Source organism: Sorex fumeus, unplaced genomic scaffold, assembly GCF_029834395.1.
Source record: "Sorex fumeus unplaced genomic scaffold, SorFum_2.1 ptg000063l, whole genome shotgun sequence".
Taxonomy (NCBI): domain Eukaryota; kingdom Metazoa; phylum Chordata; class Mammalia; order Eulipotyphla; family Soricidae; genus Sorex; species Sorex fumeus.
In genome coordinates, this window is record NW_026606120.1 from 81,528,182 (window position 1) to 81,545,129 (window position 16,948).

The window sequence follows — 16,948 nt, forward strand, 5'->3', positions numbered from 1 at the left end:
GTGTGAGTACAACTGAGGTGTGAGCACGCAGAGCCTGAAGCTCAGTGTGCGAGTGCCACAGCCAGTGTGTGTGTGTGTGTGCACGCGCGCGCGTGTGTGCGTGCAAACATGAGTGCAATCCACAATCACTGCCACCAAAACCACCTCCGCAAAGGGGAAGAAGAAACATAGATGTTATTTACGTTTATTTTATATACATATATATATGTGTGCGCCCTTCGATAGCTCAGCTGGTAGAGCGGAGGACTGTAGACAGCAGTACTGTGAGACATATATATGTATGTGTATACATATATACACATAAACAAATATTTTATTTATATACTTATCTGTATATAAGTATACATGTTTATTTTATATACATGTGTAGGTGCCCGATTGAGCACATCAATGAACAACGGGAGGACAGTGGTACAGTGGGACAAGTGCATATATGTATCTGTGTATATATACACACGTATACAAAAGTTTATTTTTATACATATGCATATATGTATACAGATATACATACACACACATATACAAATATTTTTATTAAGCCACATAGCACCCATTTCAGAATCAGGGAGTGGGGTAAGAGAACAATCAATCTTTGGAGCCACGTGCAGCAGCGGGGAATGGCTACCTTGTAAGCAGAAGGCCAGGGTCACGCACCAAATACAGTTCTGGGCCCACTCAGGCTGGCAGCTGGCATCTTTGCTGTCCACAACCTCCAGCCTCACAGCAGCTAGATGTGTATGAACAGAACTGAGGGTGCGACCCCCATGAGCACAACTTGGAAGGCTAAGCACTGGGGAGCACCTCCACCAGAACGTGGGCGAGCACCACAATGGACAGTCCCAGTGACATCTGGCACCCACCAGCTCTCTACGTGCCAGGGTCAGCCAGAAGTCTGTGCATGAAGCCTGGCCGCCGCAACATCAGGGAGTGCAGGGAGGGGAGTGTGGGGACACAGTTGAGGGCAGAGGGCCCCGGTGAAAGGACTGGTGCTGGAACATCATCTGCCTGAACCCAAACATGTATAATTAAAATTAAGCTAAAAATCAGGGACGTGTGTGTGGGGGGAGGGGGGAGAGAAGAAGGGAAAGAAACTAAGAAAGGGCACCCCCTCTGCAAACACAGTTCCGAGTCCCGTGTGAAAGGAGACAGTGAGCGCTGGAGAAAGCTCTCTCTGTGCCGCACACAGCAGCATCAGGTTTGATCAGTCCCCTGCTACGGACCATCCCAGAGCCTACCTACAAGTAGAAGCAGTCCCCAGAGTAGAACCAGGCATCACCCAAAATCAAAATTAAGAGAACACTACCGTTTCCTGAAAGACAGGACATTATTATGCCAGCAGAATTTAAAATGTCTGGATGACAGGAATCTTTCTAGAAATATGTAACTCACCAAGACTTAAACAAAGGACAACCTGCTCATTACCTACCAAAGAAATGAAATCTAGAGCAACTTTACCACATTAAAAACTCCAGGGCAAGATGTCTTCAGCAAACATTTAAAAAATATCAATCCACAGAAACTATTACAGCGGTAAAGTGAAAACCTGTGCCAGCTTATTTTATTAGGCCCGTCTAATCATTAGACCCAAGGCTGACACAGACTTGACCAGAAAAAAACAAGCCGCAAGACGGTCAATCACAAAAGCAGATGCAAACGGCCCTAAGAGACATTAATAAAACCTGGATGCAACCACGCAACCACCCAAGAATTAAATGCATCCCGCCCAAATACTATTTATTCCAATAAAATGTATTATGTTATCGTTTGAAAAATCAATGTAGTGCTTCAAGATGGAGGGGAAATGGATTTCCCTCCTCCATGAAACAGACAAACAAAAAAAAGAAGACCGTCCACTCCATGGAAATCGAACTGACCTATCCAAACACACATTATAGACACATTCACATACCACCCACGATGAAAAGGTGCTTCTTACCCTCAGTCACCAGGGAAACAATGCACAAAAGCACAGATAATGCCAAATGGTGGCAACAGTGTGGGACTTCCCAAAAACCTCTGGAAAACTAGTCAGCAAGTACAAGGAAATACCTCACCTGCTGTGCTACCCCGCCCCACTATCCAGTCGGATCTACTGAAGACGTGCACCCCGAAGGGCCCCAAGATGCTACACCTGAGTTTTCACCTTTAAAAATATACGTACAGGGGAAAGGGTGTTGTCCCACTCGCCTTCTCCTCTCTGGAAAGAAAGATGGCGGCCGCATGGGAGCCTTGTGGACAGCAGGTATGAGCCGGGGGACTGGGGGCGACTAAAACCTCATGGGAAGGGGGGCGTTTCGGTCCGCCCTTCACGCCCTACCGAGACCACCAGTTGCCCCCCACTAGCGGCTCTCCAGCACGGCCACGACTCCAGAGCACAGAAACCAATTTCTTAACTATCTGACTTTCAGTATAAATACTTCCAGGGTCAATAAGTAAAATAGCAGAAATCCAAAACCAACATATAATTCTTGAACCCAGCTGTAGAAAGCAAATCACTTCACAATGCTTTTTCAGCATGTCCGATTTGGGGGGGGGGGGGGGTGGTAAACTCTAAATAATAGTGGTGAATCTTTTATTGAAACAATGAATCTAATCAAAGCAGATAGAGTGTTAACTAGAATTCATCTGCCCCACAGGGACTGGGAGGGGTGGGGGGTGGGGTTTTATTGGGGTTCTTCATGGTAAAAAATAAGTTTTGGTAAAGGGAAATGTGCTTGATATTTGCATGACTGAGACCTAAACCTGAAAGCTTTGTAACCTTTCCCATGGTGATTCAATAAATAAATAAATAAATTTAAATAAATAAATACTGTCAAAATTAAAAAAAATAAAATAAAAATAAAAATATACGTACATGTGCACAAAACTCTACGAAAGAAGATTCATAGCGGCAGTATTCATAATGAACCCAAACCAGAAAAGGGATATGAGCACTGAACATGGCCAAATCCATTATGTACTTCAGAAGAAAATGGGTGACTCACCCCCCGACACACACACACACACACACACACACACACACACACACACACACACTCCAAAGCTACAATCAACAATCAACATCTTGATGACTGATACACTGAAGTTTAAAATAAACAGACAAACATTGAGTAGGGCACTTGCCTCTACATGACACAAGTGTGATTTCTGGCACCCACATGGTGCCCTCTTAAGTCCCACCAGGCACGCTACCTGAGCGTATGCTGGAGTAAGCTCTCAACAACTCTGGATATGGCTCCCAAACAAAGCAAAATCAGACATGGGGGCATCCAGGGATGTGACTCAAGTGAAAGAACACATGCCTTACCTAGGAGAGACCTTGGGGGCCCAAGTACCACCAGATAGAAACATAAAATATCAGTTTTTAAAGACATCAGAAAGCCCATCTTACAGTCCCAAGCACCAATGTGGACACAAGGGGAGCCTCGGAGAGGGGGGATGTGCACCAAGTTTTGGGCTGTTTATCTAACGTCAGCGCGCAGGTGGTTTACTCTGAAGATACTATATCAAAAAGTTCTTTCCGTATCAAACACTTTCTAATATGACAGTATCTTTTGCTGATTTTTAGGCACAGAATTATAATACAGCCAGCAGGGTGCTGGAGATCAAACCTGGGCTGGCTACATCCAAGGCAAGCACCCTCCCTCTGTACTATCACTCCCGCTCCAGTAGCACTGTAGCACTGTCCTCCTGTTGTTCATCGATTTGCTCCATTAAGGGGGAAAAATATACATATACATATACATATATATACACATATACATACATAGCGCAGCGGGTAGGGCGTTTGCCTTGCACGCAGCCAACACGGCGGACCCGAGTTCAATTCCTCCGCCCCTCTCGGAGAGCCCGGCAAGCTACCGGGAGTATCTTGCCCGCACAGCAAAGCTACCTGTGACATATTCGATATGCCAAACACAATAACAAGTCTCACAATGTTACTGGGCCTGATCGAGCAAATCGATGAAGAATATATATATTTTTTTTTCATCGATTTGCTCGATGTATATATATACATATATACGATATATGTGTATATATATATAATATATATATATACACATACACACACACACACACACACTCAGTGCTAAAACACACAATCTAAACCACTAACCAGTTCTAACTGGTTTGACCCTGGTTTACATTAAATAACAAACAATCTAAAAGACAAAGAACAGGAGCTAGAGCGATAGTCCAGCATCTCTGCCAGGTTCAAGCCCCAGCATCCACTGCCAGGAATGATTCCTGTGCACAGAGTCAGGAGTAATCCCTGAAATTTGTTGGGTATGAGTCAAAAACCAAAAAATACATAAAGAAATTTTTTAAAAGACAATATTCTAAGTATATACTGAAAGTGTAACCATGATTCAAACAATACTAGAATATTTTTCACATTAATTTTTGATTAATAATCTACTTTTAAACTTTTTACCACAAATACATGAAAGTCAGAATAATGCAGTATATTATTTTGAGTTCTGACTTTTTGGTTACACATTCGCAGTGCTCAGGTTTTTCTCCTGACTCTGCACTCAGGGATCACTCCAGTTGGGACTAAGGAGGTGCTGGAGATCAAACCCAGGTTGGCTGCAAGGCAAGTGGCCTCCTGACTCTAATCTGGTCCTGGTCCAAGAATAATACAGTATTTTAACTGGATGGGAATCAACAGGGTGACAGATGTCTCAGCCAGATCTCCCTCACATCCTGGATGCGATCTTAGGGTGCTAACTGGAGAACTATAGAACTGAATTCTTGATCTCTAGTTTCTCATGTCCAATAAAGGACTCTCCGCATCTGGTATATATTGACCACATCCTCTAAACTGAAGGGACTGGCGAACTAGACTAGTTTAAAATGCTAACAGTACTACTCTTTGCTCCTGCTTACCGTGGCAATGCCCTCAACTTCATGATACATGTCTAATTCCTGTCATCCCAACTTCTCCACCCTTTCCAAGTATTTGAGACAATTCTATTAGTACTACTTTAGATTCTTCCCGAGGTCAGGTCTACTCATTTCTAAGCTAGAAAATAATTCCTTTAACTATTTCACCAGGTACTATGGTTTCCCAACTTTCTTTCACCTTCGTGACTAGAGTCCATTATTAGAGTAATATCCAGTGGATTCGGCGCTGTTTCCATGTGATCTTTTTTTTTTTCCTTTTTGGGTCACACCCGGCGATGCGCAGGGGTTACTCCTGGCTCTGCACTCACGAATTACTCCTGGCGGTGCTCAGAGGACCATATGGAATGCCGGGAATTGAACCTGGGTTGGCCGCATACAAGGCAAACAGGCAAACACCCTTCCCTCTGTGCTATCTCTCCATACCCAATGCCCAATGTGACAATGTGATTTTTTTTTTTTTAGTAACACCTGGTGATGCTCAGGAGTTACTCCTGACTCTGCACTCAGGAATTACCCCTGGAGGTACTCGGGGAACAATAAGGGATGTGAAGAACTGAACCCAAGTTGGCCACATGCAAGGCAAACGCCCTACCAGCTATACTATCACTCTGACCCAGTTCCCTTACAATGGTACACACAGTCTTAATGTCCTGCCACAGCAGCAGCAGCTTACTGTTGATATAAACTCAAGTCAAAGCGGTCCCACTAAAACTCCTGCTCAAAATCCTTCATGTTACAAATCAGGAACACTGGGGTCTTGAAAGACTCAATGGCTAAACACATATAGAATCAAGTCTATTTATCCTGCCCACTTCCCAAAACATCCTGGTATAGAATGTAGCAATGACAGTGTGGAAAGTCCGAAAACCCATGCTATTTAGAAAAGGCACAGAAACAAATCATTCAGATTTCTACCCAACTACTAAATTTAACTCGATTCTTGGTGGAATTACCAGTATTTTGTTTCTGTATTCTCCTATCTAAATCTTCTAACTTGCTGAAACATATATATGCCTCCTATAACAAAAATTATCTTTCATTTTTATAAGGGCAAAGAGGGATCAGAGAGTCAGTACAATGGGCAAGGCGCTGGCCTTTGCATGCAGCCGACCCAGTTCAATCTCTGGCACCCCATATGGTGCCCCAGCCCCACCAGGAGTGATTCTTGAGCACAGAGTCAGGAGTAAGCCCTGAACACCACCATGTATAGTCTAAAAAGCAAAACAACAAAATAAATAAAAAGAAAAAAGAGAGAGAAAAAGGCAAAAGACAAAATAATATTCTTAGTGTTATGTAACTCACTTCAATCATAATTTTAAAGCTTAAAATATACTGGTTATCTTACACATCAAAATATAGCTTGCTCAAAAAATTTTGTGACAGTGGTTTTCTAGCATAACATCATGATTTGAAATGTTGTTAAAAGAAATACATGAGCACATGCAAACATAAAATTAACTTGTTAGTACATACAGAACTGGAATGGTCAAATTAATCAACACCAAGCCATTAGTGTGTAAGTACTAACCAATATTTGCCACTATGATCTAGTGATAAAATATACACGTAAGTCTATTAGATAAAAAGAGCTAAATGAGCTTTAAAAAGCATGGAGATTATGATGAGTTTCAAGCACTAACTGCAAGAACATTTGTCAGACTCCTAATGTTAGGTGACAATTTAGCAATCAAGGATGGCACTTACGTAAACAAGCAGCACGAATGAACACATACTTGGAAACTCAAGGTGACGTTCAGCTTTGACTACCAAAGGAATGGATTCCCCCCATTACAGAGGCACGGGTACATGGCCCTCTGTACCTGGCACATCCTGGGGGAGCTCGGATGCCACCTTCTTCTTTGCCATGTTGCTGCTATCAGGGGGTTCTGAGTGACACCCCACGGGACTCCTCCCTTCGGAGGGACTAGTCTCTTCGGAAGAAGCATTGGTTGTGGTGTCGCCAAGATTTGCTGCCACAGAGTTACCTTTATCCCCAACTTCTGTGGGCTCTACAGTGAAATGCACAACAAAACTTTAAAGATAGCTTTTTTCAATTGCGCTTGGACACATGGCCACAATCCATCAAAAATGAATGACCACCAAAAAAAACCTGCGTCTATTTGGCCTCCATCTCAAAGCAATTAGATGGTTTGAAACCCATCAATTTGCAAAGCGGTACGCCGGGTAACGCCAGCCTGCAGGTGTGAAAAGGTTGAAAACCACTCATCTGAAGAGTCTTTAAAAATACATTAAGAATGAATATGTAATCCATATAAAACTGAACATATTTTATCACATACAAAAGTATATAGTCTGGCATAAAAATAGCGATTTTTGCACCAATACACCTCGTAGAAAAATGGCACTTGAAAAAGATAGAGACATGGAGTAACATAGCAAAAGCACCAATACATAAAGCTTATTCCCATGGTGATATAAATGCATCCTAATTTCTTTGGGAAATGTAAAACTAGTGATTGTATAATAATATGCATTTGCAAGTAAAACTGGAGATTTCATAAATAACACTGATGAAATATTTCTTTTGAATCACTAATGTTTTTACCCTCAGATTTTCCTTGCTCGGAATCGTCAGCAGGTGGTCTGTCGTCACTGTCTTTCTCCAGGGAATGGTCTTCATACTCCTCCCTGCTTTTCTCAGCATCTCTGGAGTTGCTCTCAGCCTCACTCTTGTCCTTTTCCGTTTCTTCCGGGCTCTTGACAATATCAATCTCTCCCTTTTTGGCTCTAATGGAGTCCAAAATTTCTTCTATAATATAAACAAACACAAATTCTCACATAGACCAAATATAGGTGCCAAAATGCTACTTAAGTGCTTTACATTCAAGTTATCGAAGTTAAATACGTTAAAAGCATTAGAAATAAAAAGGATCAGAGGGATGGAGCGGTAGTACAGTGGGTAGGGCATTTGCCTTGCACACGGGTGACGCAGGTTCGATTCCCAGCATCCCATATGATCCCCGGAGCACCGCCGGAGTAATTTCTGAGTGCAAAGCAAGGAGTTACCTCTGTGCATTGTCAGGTGTGACCCAGAAAGCAAATAATAATAATAATAAGAAGAAGAAGAAGAAGGATCAGTCATATCAATATGTTTAAGGGTAGGTGGCAGAGTGATAGCACAATAGGTAGGATGTTTGCCTTGCATGCAACATACTCGAGTTCAAGTCCAGGTACCCCAAAGGTCACCAAAGCCTGCCAAGAGTAATCCCTGAGCACAGCTGGATGTGGCCCCAAAATAAACAAAAAGAATACCAGTATGTTTAAAGTACTCAAGCAATTTGATTATCTTCACTTCTAAAAAAGATACTAGTCTAAGAAAAGAAAAAGAAAAGGGGGTGTACTGGCATCCCATATGCCCCTGAGCACTGCCAAAAGTAATTCCTGAGTGCAAAGACAGGAATAACCCCTGAGCATTACCAGGTGTGACCACAAAACAAAACAACAAAAACAAAACAAAATTTAAAAAATGATTCTTATGGGGCCATATGTGAGGAGTCACTCCAGGCTCTACACTCCTTATCAACATTGTATCTGTCTAATCCTGGTAGTTTTTAAATGTCAAAATGTGTTTTTTAAGTCAACTATATACAAAGTCTGTGTACTAGAATGTTTCGATTTTCTCTCCTTTTCAGTTTTGAAGTCACAGGTGGAGTTCTGAGGCTCTCCCGGGACCTGCAGGGATTAAAACGGGACTCTTACACGCAAAGCATGTTCCAGTCCATTGAGCTCTCTAGTTCCAGTGACCAGGAATTTGTTGTTGTTGTTTTTGGGCCACACTGCTGTTCATGACTTATTCCTGGCTCTAAGCTAAAGGGAATATATGGGATTAGTCCTGGTATAACCCAGCTCAGGGAGCTGGAGCCATAGTACAGCAGGTAGGGACCTTTCCTTGCACACATCCCACCTGAGTTCTATCACCAGCATCCCATATGGTCCCCTGAGCACTTTGAGAAGTAATTCTGAGTGCAGAGCCAGGAGTGACCCCTGAGCATCGGGGGTATGATCCAAATACAAAGACAAGAACCTGATCAACCATATGTTCACTATAGCGTCTCCCCACAGCCCCTTCTATAACAACTTTTTAAGCAGTAAAGTTAAAGGTAAAGGTAAAGGTAAAGGTAAAGGCCCTCCCGTTGATTGTCGATTTGCTCGAGCGGGCAGTAAAGTTACAAAATAAAAATTATTATAGCTAGTACAGCAAGTAAGGCACTTGCTTTGCATGTGGCCAACCCAGGTTCGATCCACCACACTACAGATTCCTCCCAAGCATAGCCAGGAATAATCCCTGAGTGCAGAGTCAGGAGTAACACCTGAGCATTGCCCCAAAAGGAAAAAATAAAAAGTAATCTACTACAGCTAAAATGTGGATTCAAGTCATCAGGCAAGACCCAAAGGCAGGAAAATAGTTGTTTTTTGGGACTGGAGTGAAAGCACAGTGAGTAGGGCGTTTTCCTTTCACATGGCCGACCTGGGTTTGATTCCCAGCATCCCATTATGGTCCCCTGAGCACTTCCAGGAGTAATTTCTGAGTGCATGAGCCAGGAGTAAGTCCTGTGCATCGCCGAGTGTGACCCAAAAAGCAAAAATAAAGAAAGAATAAAAAGTTGTTTTTCTTAACTGTAGGCATTCCAGTATGTTTAAACTTTATGACACTCCCCCCAAAAACACAGAGTCAAAAGAAGCCCCCAAGTTGTGCCAGGTAGACCCAAAACTGTCCCCCACCACGAGAGAGAGAGAGAGAGAGAGAGAGAGAGAGAGAGAGAGAAGAAGAAGAAGAAGCCAGTGATGATCCGTATCATCTGAAGACAGCTCCTATTGTCTGACATAACATTTACACGGCATCGAATCCCACTCGCCAAGTTACCCATTCACTGCAGCAGGATATTTTGGACATAAAGATATAGATATAGATATAGGTATAAATTTTGTTCTCATTATTTCCCTTTTTTTTTCCCTTAGGTATATGGGCCACACTGGAGGTGGTGCTCTTCTTGGCTTGATGTTGGGGTCCCTCCAACCGGTGCTGGGGCCTCCAGCACATGCAGACACTTGTTCTTTTCAGCCCATTACCGAGACTTCCACTGCTTTCAATTTCATTTACTCTAGTGGTACTTGCTCTTGCTAAGTATACTAACCTGCCAAGGACATATCTTATGCACTCTTCTAAAAGAACTTTTCATTTAGAAAAAGAAAATCTAATGACCTCAGGAGGTAACTACTTACTACTTACTAGCCAGGACCCAGGTTCGTATCCCTAGCATCACATATGGTTCTCTGATCACCACCAGGGGTCATTCCTGAGCACTGAGGAAGGAACAAGGGCCCCTGTACACTGCTGGATAGGCACCTGCCCCAGCAAGTCCCTTTCTGCCTAAATAACACCAAGAAACCCAAAGTGCAGTTACCACAGATGAGCTCCACCTTGAAACCAGAGGGGAACTGCAGCACACAAAGCACTCCCACAACACCTAAGTGTGGGCTGCCTAACTTCCAATTATATTGTATTCTAAGAAACCTAAGGTTTTCTTTGCTGTCATGTTTATTACAAAAGGTTTAACTATTTCTTTTTGTTTTTTTGCTTTTTGTATTGGGCTGGAGCGATAGCACAGCGGGTAGGGCATTTGCCTTGCACCAACCAACATGGCCGACCCAAGTTCGATTCCTCCGCTCCTTTCAGAGAGCCCGGCAAACTACTGAGAGTATCTCGCCCACACGGCAAAGCCTGGCAAGCTACCCGTGACGTATTTGATATGCCAAACACAGTAACAAGTCTCATGATGTTTTCTGGGCCCGCTCGAGCAAATCGATGAACAATGGGGGGACAGTGACAGTGCTTTTTGTGTCACACCCGGCGACGCACAGGGGTTATTCCTGGCTCTGCACTCCGGAATTACTCCTGGCGGTGCTCAGGACACCATATGGGATTCTAGGAATCGAACCTGGGTTGGCCGCATGGAAGGCAAATGCCCTACCCACTGTACTATCGCTCCAGTCCCAAAAGGTTTAGTATTTCTTAACATATATTGCATGCTTAATTATACTGAAATAAAGCATGCATACAGAAAACTTGAAAATATATTTTAAAAACCCTATAATCTTACTGTGCTATTTTTTTTGGGGGGGAGGAAGAGACACACACAGAGGTACTCAAGGGCAAGGGTCTTATCCCCTGTATTATTCTCCCCAGTCATGCTGAAAACTTTTAGACATGATTTAGACATATTAGTTTCAGTTATACAATATAACGATTCCATATTTCTACATATGCTGAAATTACCACAGAGTCTAATCAATAACCATCACCACATGTAATCACAAAAATGACTTTTGGGTGACAAAATGTTCCAAGATGGTGTCAGAGAGAGAACAGATGGAGCACATACTTCTGTAGTAAGAGGCCTGGGCTCAATCCCTGTCACCACGTGGTCCCCTGAGCACCATCGGGAGCAAACCCCTGAGTACTCCAGCACAGCTGGGCACGGCCCAGAAACTAAAACAAACTTCAAAGGCCAGCTTTCAAGCATACAGTGCAGTATTATTAGCTATAGTCACCGTCCATATATATTTCAGTAATAATAAAAATCCATCATCCTGTCTCAATGCCCCAAGCACTGTGTATATGATACCCCATAAAATTCTCCAATAAACAGTGCTTTATCACATGACAGTCTGTAAGAGATTCATCAATTTCTCTACATTAAACTTTTTTAGTAAGTAAGTAAAGTAAAGTAAAGGCCCTCCCGTTGATCGTCGATTTGCTCGAGCGGGCCCAGTAACGTCTCCATTGGAGACTTTGTTGTTACTGTGTCTGGCATATTGAATACTCTCGGTTTCTTATTTCCCTCAAATAAGGCCCCTAACCATTTTGAGTCCCCATTTCTATTTTGATGCTGTGCATGCAATACCATACACGGACAATTGCTGTTTTTGAAAAACAACGCCAACACAACATAAATTCAATACACTTGATAAAAACATACTTCAGTTGCTTTTTAGGGTATGGTACAAATACCACACAAAATAAGAAATATAATTTCTCAAAATGAAAAATGACTGCCGAATTTAGTAGTAACTAAGGTTAAGATACGGAATACTAAAATATCCAACTCCCCTAACTAATAATGTTGGAATGAACAAAGTTTTCTTGAAAAAAATAAAACAGAGAAAGTAAAATATATATACTGCATATTTCTAAAAGATTTCAAACTTCGCAGTAATTTCCTTTCACAAGTTTAGCTCAGATTTAACAAAGACTCAAGTGGGAAGACTTCCTGCTCACCATTAGCTGCTGCCAGAAAGGATTTGTTACTGCCCCGGGCCTTATTGGTCAGGTCCTCAGTTATGTCCATGTGCCGATGAATTTCTTCACGCATCTCTTCCAAAATTTTGCAGAGTTCTGATTCCCAGTAATCTTTGTCTAGACAGTCAATTAATTCCGCAAGCTGGATCTTTGTGCTGTAATACCAAATTTTCTTTTCATTTTCATTTTCAGTGTCTTCTTCTCTGTTTAAAGAAAGGACCACAACACTTCCTATGTTAGATACAGTGACATTTACCTTACACGTTCATCTAAGTGAAAGTTAAATGGAATTTAAAGTTTGGATGTGAAAGAGCAGTATATGTGCTCACAAAAGGTCCCCTCAAGGGGCTGGAGAGATAGCATAGCAGGTAGGGCATTTGCCTTGCTTGCGGCCGACCCAGGTTCGATTCCCAGCATCCCATATGGTCCCCTGAGCACCGCCAGGAATAACTCCTGAGTGCAGAGCCAGGAGTAACCCCTGTGTATCGCCAGGTGTGACCCAAAAAGCAAAAGAAAAAAAAAGGTCCCCTCAAATCTCACTCAAATTTATTACTACCTTAATCTAGTTGAGTAACTGTTAATTATTTTGATGGCCTAGGCCACAGCAGTTTAGAATAAAATAACCTGGGATTATCTATTAGTGGTAGGGAGAGAGAAAATGCATGGTAGTAAATAAGATACCTAGTAACATGGCACACAGAGTAAGACTGTGACTATGTGGTAGAAGGTCTGACTGAGTCAACCGGAAGAGCTAATTTAAACTGTGTTTAGTATACAGTGAATACAATGTAGGTTAGAGTTGAGAAATATTTCCATCAAAATGATGCCAATGTCTGCTAATTCATGGTCGGTTCTGTGGCCATCTAAATCAAGCAATAGCACCTCGTCTCTGTATTCCCCTTTGGGTTATTTTGTTGTTGTTATTGTTGTTGTTGTTGTTGTTATTTTTGATCCACACCTGGCACTGCTCAGGGTTTACTCCTGGCAGGCTCGAGGACCTTATGGGGTGCAGAGATCAAGTCTGCACCCCACCTGCTGTACTATCGTATTAGCCCATCCCCATCTCTGTACTCTTATGACAATCAAAGAACAGATTGAAGAGGAGCAACTTCTTATCTGCAGGAATCTCTCCAAAAGTCCCACATATCTCCTTGAAACAGAGGCAGAGACCCCAACTAAATCCACAGGCAAGGGGCCCAAGTGATATTACAGAGGGGATGGCATCTGCCTTGCACATGGCCGGCCCATGTTCGATCCCCAGCATCCCATATGTTTCCCTGAGCACTGCCAGCAGTAATTCCTCAGTGCAGAGCCAGAAGTAACCCCTGAGCATGAGCATCAGCAGGTGTGACCCAAAAAGCCAAAAAACAAAACAAACAAAAAAAAAAAAACCAAAAAACAAAACACAGGCAATGTGATGTGGAGCACAAGACTTAGGGACTTAGGGGAACTGTGTGTGATCAGTGATTCTCTCATCTAAGAGAAATTCAGGAGTATGAGGTATGAGTTAATTCATAGGAAAGACCTAAACTCTCTCTACCAAAATCGTGGAACTGCGAGAATCTGAGAATCTGACTAAAGAAAGGCTTTAAATGTTCTTAGTCCTGTCTAAGATGTAAGAGTCAGCATAAGATGTAGTCTGTCTGAGTCTCTGAGTTTTGCTTAAATATTAAGAAATAGGGGCCCAAAGGATAGGACAGTGGGAAGGACATTTGCTTTGCATACAGCTGACCCAGGTTCAATCCCTGGCATCCTATATGGCCCCCCAAGCACTACCAAGAGTACCAAGAGTAATTCCTGAGTGCAGTGCCAGGAGTAAACCCCCTGAGCATCATGGGTAATGGCTCCAAAAATAAAATAAGAAACAACTGACTTGATACTAACATTGTATTAGTTTGAGGCACATAATAATTGAATTTTAGAAACCAGTTTTATTCACCTCACTAGCAAAATGGGAATAACAGTATTCAGGGCCACTGTAGGAATTAAAAGTTAAAACTAAAGATTACAATTTAAAAAAGACATCAAGCACAGTATTTTTTCTCATTAATGTCAATATTATTAATGAAAATAAATATAAAATGATTATTAAAGTAGCAACTAATGGGGCAGAAAGATAACAAAAGGGGGCAGGGCACTTGTCTTAAACATGGCTGACCCAGGTGCAATCCCCAACACCCCATACGGTGTGAGCACACCAGGAATGATCCCTGAGTGCAGAGCCAGGAGTAAGCCCTGAGCACCACCATAGGAGTAAGCACAATAGCTGAGTGCAGCAAAAGAACACAAAAATAAAAATGTAAGTGGCAATATCAAGTCAAAAAGTACTTTAGTACTAAAGGAATCATTTATTTAATGGAGAACATCCTGATTCTCATTTTTTTTTCAGTATATATCTTAAGGATTTCCTATAATAAAGGAATATACAACACATTTTATTCTTTTCTCTTTATTGAAAGTATCTCAAAATTTCCACTAAACAAAAATTCTACATAAAAAGTTTTAGATGAGTAGGTAGGGTGTTTGCCTTGCACGTGGCCAATCCTGGTTCTATCCCTCAGCATCCCACAGGGTCCCCCAAGACCTGCCAGGAGTGATTCCTGAGGGGAGAGCCCGGAGTAAACGCTGAGCACTGCTGGGTGTGACCCAAAAGAAGTCTCCCTCCCCAAAGAAGGTGTAAGTGAAACCTATTCATGATTCATGATGAGATTCTAACTTGGAAAGAAATGCTATGGAATCAAATTTAACTAAATAAGCATCTATTAGCTATTCCAAGCAACTAAAGACACTTTTGAAAAGGTCCCTGGAGCTGGAGCAATAGTACAGCGAGTAGGGCCTTTGCCTTGCACACAGCCCACCCAGGTTGGATCTCTGGCAACCTATATGGTCCCCGAGTACCACCTGGAGTGATTCCTGAGTGCAGAGCCAGAAATAAGCCCTAAACATAGCCGGGTGTGACCCAAAAAACAAAAATAAAGCTCCAAACAGCTGGCTGGTATAGGTTCCACTGGACCCTGCAGAATTCCTACCTTGGGGCTGGAGTAATAATACTGCGGATAAGACATCTGCCTTGCAAGCGGCCAACCCAGATGTATTAAAGCTAGAAAGAGAAGCAACAGGGGCTGGAGCAATAGCACAGTGGACAGGGCATTTGCCTTGCACTCCGCTGACCCAGGTTCAATTCCCAGCATCCCATATGGTCCCCTCAGCACCACCAGGAGTAATTCCTGAGTGCAGAGCCAGGAGTAATCCCTGTGAATCCCCGGGTGTGATCCAAAAGAGGAAAAAAAAAAGACTTCTTGGGATACAGCTAGTACAGAGAAGGGACCACTGTGACACACTGTGACAATGATACTATGATAGTTGGAAATGACCATTCTGGACAAGAATTGAGTGCTGAAATACTTTATTCATTCCTCAAATAATCACTCTCACTGTCCTCCCGTTGTTCACCGATTTGCTCGAGCGGGCACAGTAATGTCTCCATTTTGAGACTTGTTACTGTGTTTGGCATATTGAATGCGTCATGGGTAGCTTGCCAGACTCTGCCATGCGGGCGAAGATACTCTCGGTAGCTTGCCAGGCTCTCCGAGAGGGGCGGAGGAATCGAACTCAGGTCAGCCATGCTGGCCGCTTTCAAGGCAAGCGCCCTACTGCTGTGCTATCGCTCCAGCCCCTCAAATAATATTTCTCCAATATTTCTTTACATATATGTGTATAGATAATATAGATAGCACTGTAGCACTGTCCTCCCATTATTCACAGGTTTGCTTGAGTGAGCACCAGTAACATCTCCATTGTGAGACTTGTTACTGTTTTTGGCACGGGGAGCTTGCCAGGCTCTGCCATGCGGGTGGGATACTCTCAGTAGCTTGCCAGGCTCTCCGAGAGGGACAGAAGAATTGAACCCAGGTTGGCCGCGGGCAAGGCAAACACCCTACCCACCGTGCTATCGTTCCAGCCCAGATATATACTTAAAAATACCCTTTCTGGGGCCAGAGCAATAGCACAGCGAGTAGGGCGTTTGCCTGGCAAGCAGCCAACCCGGGTTCAATTTCCAGCATCCCATATGGTCCCCCAAGCACTGCCAGGAGTAATTCCTGAGTGCAGAGCCAGGAGTAACCCCTGAGCATTGCTGGGTGTGACCCCCAAAATAAATAATAATAATAATAATAACAATAATAATAATAAAATTTTAAAAATACCATTTCAGTAACAAACCACAATGTGAAGGGGGAAGAGGGGGGTGGTGAGAGGGAAACTGGGGATATCTGTGACAAAAAATGTGTGCTGCTGATAGGACACTGGTGATGGGATGGGGTTATCTCAACAGTGATTCAATAAAAAGTTGGGGACTCTTTGACTGCGACCTTAGTGAAGAACTCATTACTTCATTACTTTACACAGCTCTCTAGAATCTCTCTCTCTCTCAGAAAGTTTTTCCTTATTTTAAAACAACTCCCTGGGGGCTGGATCGATAGCACAGCAGGTGGGGTGTTTGCCTTGCACATGGCCAACCTGGGTTCGATTCCCAGCATCCCATATGGTCCCCCAAGCAACGCCAGGAGTAATTCGTGAGTGCATGAGCCAGGAGTAACCCCTGTGCATCGCCGGGTGTGACCCTCCCCCCCAAACACACACACACACACACACACACACACAGACAACTCCCTAATATTTCCACAATTAGACCTGTCAGAGGAGCGTGGCACCAGGCGG

At 43.0% G+C, this 16,948-nt stretch overlaps 1 protein-coding gene across 7 annotated transcripts in view; it reads right to left on the bottom strand.

Moving 5' to 3' along the window:
- The window catches only part of BPTF (bromodomain PHD finger transcription factor), a 144,674-nt gene that overhangs the window by 80,416 nt on the left and 47,310 nt on the right, over nucleotides 1-16,948 (bottom strand). For 5 of the 7 annotated variants that reach the window (XM_056128067.1, XM_056128065.1, XM_056128070.1 and 2 more), the window contains exons 3-5: nucleotides 12,209-12,432; nucleotides 7,475-7,678; nucleotides 6,729-6,917 (exon numbers count right to left, since the gene is read on the bottom strand). In XM_056128067.1, coding sequence (XP_055984042.1) covers nucleotides 6,729-6,917; nucleotides 7,475-7,678; nucleotides 12,209-12,432 — 617 coding nt within the window. The remainder of the gene's footprint in view (nucleotides 1-6,728; nucleotides 6,918-7,474; nucleotides 7,679-12,208; nucleotides 12,433-16,948) is intronic. The other 2 variants (XM_056128069.1, XM_056128068.1) reach the window with 1 other exon arrangement.